The 6325-nt window shown below is 32.4% G+C and overlaps 1 protein-coding gene across 1 annotated transcript; it reads left to right on the top strand.

Annotated features, from left to right (window-relative positions):
* Positions 31-4376, top strand: LOC107625069. Its single transcript, XM_016327626.2, has 8 exons — positions 31-234; positions 1018-1332; positions 1567-1766; positions 1929-2279; positions 2370-2570; positions 2744-2814; positions 2993-3129; positions 3826-4376. The coding sequence occupies exons 1-8, from the start codon at positions 195-197 to the stop codon at positions 4158-4160; spliced, it is 1650 nt and encodes a 549-aa protein (XP_016183112.1). The 5' UTR covers positions 31-194; the 3' UTR covers positions 4161-4376.

Here is a 6325-nt window from a genome sequence, read left to right as displayed (position 1 = left end):
TTAAAAAATGCCTCCTACTATTTTAGTTAATTCACAGTCAATTCATTCAAGAGGTTTCCACTCTACGCTTTTTCATTTGGCGGTGCTTCAAGAACCCATTTCCACCTTCTTCTTCTTCTTCTTCTTGATTTAGATTCTTGATTTTCTAAATCAATTCGTTTCTTCAATTGTGTATCTTCCATCTTCTTCAAGAAATGTATCGCCAGAACGTAAAGAATCTTCTCCGCAACATCTGTTAGTTCTTTTTCCTTCTTCTGCTTCTCATTCTTTTTCATTTTTCTATCTCACTTTTTTTCTTTGAAAAATTATTTCTATTCTTCACTTCAATGCTGCATGTGATAGAGTTTTCCGGAATAGGCCACAACTTGTTTTTGTTTGCACAAGAACAGCATTCTTTGTTTCCATTATAGAGTTGCTATGAAGGAATTATAGGTTTTTGTGATTGTTTTTGGATATTTGTGATGAATTATTTGGATATTTGTGATGAATTATTTGGTGGATAAATGAAAAACCATAAGTGGAATGATTCAAAGGGATTCAGATTTTTAATGTTTTAGTGATGTGAACATGATTTATGACTAGATACCTATATAACGCTGAAATGTTCATAGTTAAGACAAAATGTGAGCAGGGGCGGGGGGAATTCTACCATTTTAGATTCTCAAAATTAGGTGGTTTGTTAGATTATGCAATTTTTGGTCATTTTTACATTGTGTGAATACAAATGTCAATGTATTTATTTAATCTTGCTTCTTTTCCTCTATGTTAGGTTATAGAAATCTTGTCATATTAACGTATCACGTCATCAGTTATGATAGTTTAATCCACACCTATGACATAGTTTGCGAATTCTTGTAAGATGATCTTTGATTCATTTACATAGTCAGTTTGGTTAAGGGATTCATGCAGTAATGTGCTACACTCTTACCAAAATGTTCTTGAAGAACTGATACCAAGAAATATCTTCCTTCGTTTGTCTGTGTCTGTTAATTTATTAATTTGTCATACAATGTGCAGATTCTGCCAAACTTCTTTTCAGTAAAGAAGAGCCGTGTTGGAACTATATGCATAGCGTTTTTTACCAGCTTCAGTTACAACGGCCAAGATCAGATAAGGTAGAAGAAGATAAGCTAAAAGAAGGGAAACAAGCGCGGAAGACTTGTTTCAAATCTGAAGTTAAGAAGAAGAAGGAAGATAACAGTTACAAAGTTAGAAAAGACAGTTCTGATGACGAAGATCCCCCAGATAATAATAAGTGGAAATTGGAGCTAGCTTGGCTCACAAAGGCTATAGAACCAGCTGTGCAATTTTGTAAATGGGCTATGCCAACAGGTATGTTAACTTTGAGAGATATTCCGTAAACATTGTTGGTATCTTTCAGTCAAATGATTTGTCTGTAAAAAAGTATGACTCAGTTAAATTATGTGTTATATAATTTCTTAATATCTTAACTATTTGTTCTGAAAAATGAAAATGATCACACATTTTATGAGTGAAGGAAAGACGATCCAATGTTGCAGTTTGCATTAAAGTAATGCAATGCTGAATTGATTTTACATATTGCAGTAAATGGAACTGGAAACAAACCCCCACCAAGCAAACGATCCCTTATGGAAATCATTGCCTGCATTAAACAAAGCAAGCTTGGAATCCAGGATTGGAGTTTGAGTGACCTTACGATTGGCTTGTATCTGATCTATCTTCGTCAAGCTTCTGCACATCCACTTGATGATATCAAAGGCATTGAGATATCATCAGAATCAACAGTTAAGTCGAAACTGTATTTTAGAGGCAGAAGTGCATACAAGATCATGTGATATTATAAGATACTTATATGCTTTTATACTGTTATTGTTAACATAAGGCTAGAAATGATTGTGATTCACTGCCTCATCCATTCTTATTAAGATAATATTATTGAATTTCAGGTTCAAGATCTCATTTATTATCTTGAATTGGCTAAAAGTGCTTATAAGGATAGTCCTGCTGCTCTTGCAAGGAACAGCATGCTCCGAGAAAGGAATATCATAAAATTCATTAGAAATTCCAGCGTAATGACACCTAGCTATTATATAGGGGTTGATCTTCGTAAAAGGCTTGTAATTTTAGGTATCCGTGGCACACAAACTGTATATGACCTTATCACTGACATTCTTTCCTCAAGTGATGGGGAAGTCACTTTTGAGGGCTTTTCAACCCACTTTGGCACTGCTGAATCTGCTCGTTGGTTTCTTCATCATGAAATTGACGTCATAAGAAAATGTTTGGAGAAACATCAGGTGGGATTGATGTTAAGTTCCTATTTTGGTTTCCATTTCTTAGTTTATTATTATTATTCATGCTATAAAGTGTGACTAACTCATTAACAGGGATTTAGGTTACGACTTGTCGGTCATTCTCTAGGAGGTGCTATAGCTTCTTTATTAGCAATAATGATCCACAGAAAATCATCGAAGGAGCTGGGTTTTAGTCCTGATATTGTATCTGCTGTTGCATATGGAACTCCACCATGTGTCTCCAAAGAACTTGCCGAAAGCTGCTCTGGCTTTGTTACGACAGTCGTGATGCAGGTGTGTGATTGCATTTTATAGTGTCTGTTACAATATTTTGTCTGCACAAAAGTAATTATGTTTAACTCCTGCTGATGAATCACATTCTTTTGCCAAGTTTTGTTCGTCTTTATCTGTTGTGTTTTCATTGTTAGTGGATATTTACAGGACTTATTGTTTGTGGATACTTACAGGATGATATTATACCTAGATTGAGTGTAGCTGCCTTATCAAGGCTTCGAAATGAAATCCTTCAAACTGATTGGTGAGTAACATTTAGTTTATAGCCTTCAAGGAATTGGACATACAGGAAACTAAGGAAGGCACTCAGAACAATTGTAATTTCGGTCAATAAAATGTTTTAATGAAAGATTCTCTTTTTCTCTTTATATCTGTTTGGAAGTTAGCTAACAAAAGATTTAATTGAATTGCATTTTCTTCAGGATGAGTGTAGCTGAGAAAGAAGATTGGAGAAGCGTCATAGATTTAGTTGCAAATGCCAAGCAGGTTGTCTACTCGGTGCAAGATGTAGCTAACAAACTTGCTGACTATGCAAATTTCAGGCGAATCAGAAGTTCAGGTTATTGAGATTTTTCAGTGCTGGTTCAAAACTCTGTTTATTTGTTTCTCATTTTATGATACCAACATCTTAAACCTATCTGCCTTTCCTATAACATCAAAGCATTTGGTGCTGTTGGTGGCTTTTTTTATTTATAATCAACGTTCTCTGAAAATAAATCAGAATTGAAAAAAGAAAGAATAGTGGCACATTACCATACTAATCTTGTACCATTAACATTCATCCTAATATGTTGTCATTTCTTTGAATGGTCATGGTAGTTTTATTAACGAGTTAGGACATGTACCATGGCAAAATTTTACTTAGTTTCTTCCTTTATACCTCTTCTGGAAATACAATTTTAATCCCCTGAAATTTATATTTTATCCGTTTTCCATGTCCTATCATCCTAGTGTGTCGCCCTAACATGTAATTGATTATGTTAAGAACTAATTCAACTTCTTATAGTCAATGAAAATTTATGTGGATGCAATATCCAAGAAGAAAAGGAAGAATGCTTAGACATGAATACTTGACTTATTAAACTAAAACAAAAAATGTTATTGGTACTAGATATTGCATTAAAATCACACATGAAAAAAGAAGAGGAAGAAATTATACATTAAAATTGTTCTTGGTTTTTTAATATTTACTTGCACTCTCTAATTGCCTTTGTTGCATAATACTTAAACGCGCTGCTTTATTCTGTGTCAACAGCTGGTCCTAAGAAGTTGCCGGTTACTAAAGTGGCGCCTTCACCCCGAAAATCTGCAAAGGAAAATTCAGCTGTCACGAAAGTCAAGGAAACTAAGCCTGTGTTACCTGAGGAATTGTTTATACCTGGTTCTGTTTACTATTTGCGGAGGAACTTGGAGTCCAAAAAGGGTACTGATTTCTTCACACTCTTCAAGAGGCAACCTGGTGAGCATTTCCAGAAGATAATTCTTTCAGGAAATTTGATAACTGATCACAAATGCGATAGCCACTACTATGCCTTAAGAGATGTTCTTAAAGGTTTGCCATGGAGCAGCGAGGAAGGTATTTTTAGATAATAGATCATACAGATGTATTCATTAATTTCTTTCAATTTTTTTTCCCTTTCTTGATGCCATTTAATTGGAATAGAAGTGTACATTGTATAACTAGTTTTTCTGCACTCAGGGTGTACATTGTATAGCTCTGTAGAATGTATAAGAACAAGAATAATAATGGATAGTGTTTCCATACTCAGAATAAACTTTAGGTTCAATTTTTGCAGTGTTTGTTTACTTGATTTGAGGGTCAATATGTTTGGTGGTTCTGTTTTGAATTTTCAAATGTTGATTATTGAAACTTGTGATTTTGAATTAGGTTTCTTTGAATTTCTTCATCCTTTTCTTGATATCTGGCTGTTTATCAGCATGTGTATTTCATTGTTATTTCTTTAGCTAAGTAGAGAGAAAAAATAAGGGCCATTTTCTCACTAGATATGATCAATTGGCTATATTAATCAAACGATGTTTTGAGCTAACTAAATACTCAAATCTAAGTCATTCTTAATGATATTGCCTATGTGGTTGTGGGGAATTTGATTTAAGATTGAACAAAAAGTTTATGAAAAGTTTTATCAAATTCTAAACCTTAAACCCTTAATCGGAACAGATTTTCAACCGAAGCAAGTCAATCTTGATTTTCTTAGATTGAATGATCAATTGATCATGTGATGGGGTAAACAGAATTGTATTAATTAATTGACTTTCCTAACCCAGAATGATTGAAGAGCCTTCTTTTGATGTGGTTTGGGATGTCCAATGCACAAATGCATTCATCTTCATCTTTTCAAATAGTTGTGATTATGTCTTGTAGTTATTTGTCGTGCAATACTTTGCACATATGCTTCACTTTTATGTCTTGTAGGTATTATGTCTTTTTATTCGAACATCAAATTAGAGCACTAACAGAAAGTGGTAAGAGTAGGGGGACATGGGTGCTATTATATAGTAGTGTCATATATTTACTAATATTACAAATTCGGAAAATGTTTTAACTTCTCTAATGTTTAGAAAATCACTTTCGAAACCTCCCAAAATAGAAATTCTATCAAAATATCAACTTGATCAACTTTTGTCAAACTTTAGGAATTTCATAAGTTTTTTCAAGACTTAATAAGGGATTTTTCAAAAGATTATTTGGTCAGATTTGTTTTGACATTATTATCCCGTTATTATATATGTCCCGGCCTAATCATGGAAGCATAAATAAAGCAACGGATAAGTGCATCCTCTGATAAACGTTATGTGTAATCTTTTTGTTCCTACATTTAATTTTAATAAGAAAAATCCACATTATTACCAAGCTCTTTGGGTAGAGCAAGGGGACCATCCTATATGCTTCATCATTTTTTTTTTGTAGCCTTTTCATTTTGTTTTCTTTTCCCCCTTAATCTCATATTATATGTTTATTAAAATTTTGGATGTATTTGTAGCCGGTGCCACACCATATCTAGGGTAAAAATGCATAAATGTTTTTATTCATTTGTTTAAGTGATCATCATCAAAAGCTTGCTCTATATGGTAACAATTAAAACATGTGTTACATTGCATTGGACACACTTAAACAAACAAAAATTGTATTTTGTTTTTCTTTATGATAGATCATGATACTTGGTCCCAAACCTATGCTATATATAGCTTGATATATATTATCATCATGTGACTACCATAAGTGGTTGAGTTGTGATTCATGGATTTGTAATTGATTATTTAAACATTATAAACTTTCCAGGTATTTATTAGAAAAATACAATGTTCTAAAAACTCAACTGATTATTAAACCGAATTAATTAACAGTTCAAAGATTTTAAAGGTTCAAGAGTTTTAATTGGGGATGAATTAGATATAAAAAATAATATATATATTCATTTAAAAAAGGATTTTTTAAAATAATTTTTAACCAATTTTTTAAGGTCTTTTATTGCTTTTGTAGATTTTTTTTATCGGTTTTTTGCAATTGATTTTTGTCTAAATCAAATTAATCAGATGACCGATTCTCGATTAACTTTAAATTGACCGGTGTGTTTCGATTTTTAGAACAATAAAAAAAAATATATTCTATAACATTGTCATCGATATCATTCTTCTTAAAATATGTACTTTTGAACAATCTTAAATTATTATTCTAAATATGACGGTGTACTTTTAATTTATATTAATATTCTGAAAATGTAGGATTAAAGTTA

Source organism: Arachis ipaensis, chromosome B02, assembly GCF_000816755.2.
Source record: "Arachis ipaensis cultivar K30076 chromosome B02, Araip1.1, whole genome shotgun sequence".
Classification (NCBI taxonomy): domain Eukaryota; kingdom Viridiplantae; phylum Streptophyta; class Magnoliopsida; order Fabales; family Fabaceae; genus Arachis; species Arachis ipaensis.
Note: the sequence above shows the minus strand (reverse complement) of the source record. Positions and strands in the feature narration are given on the sequence as shown.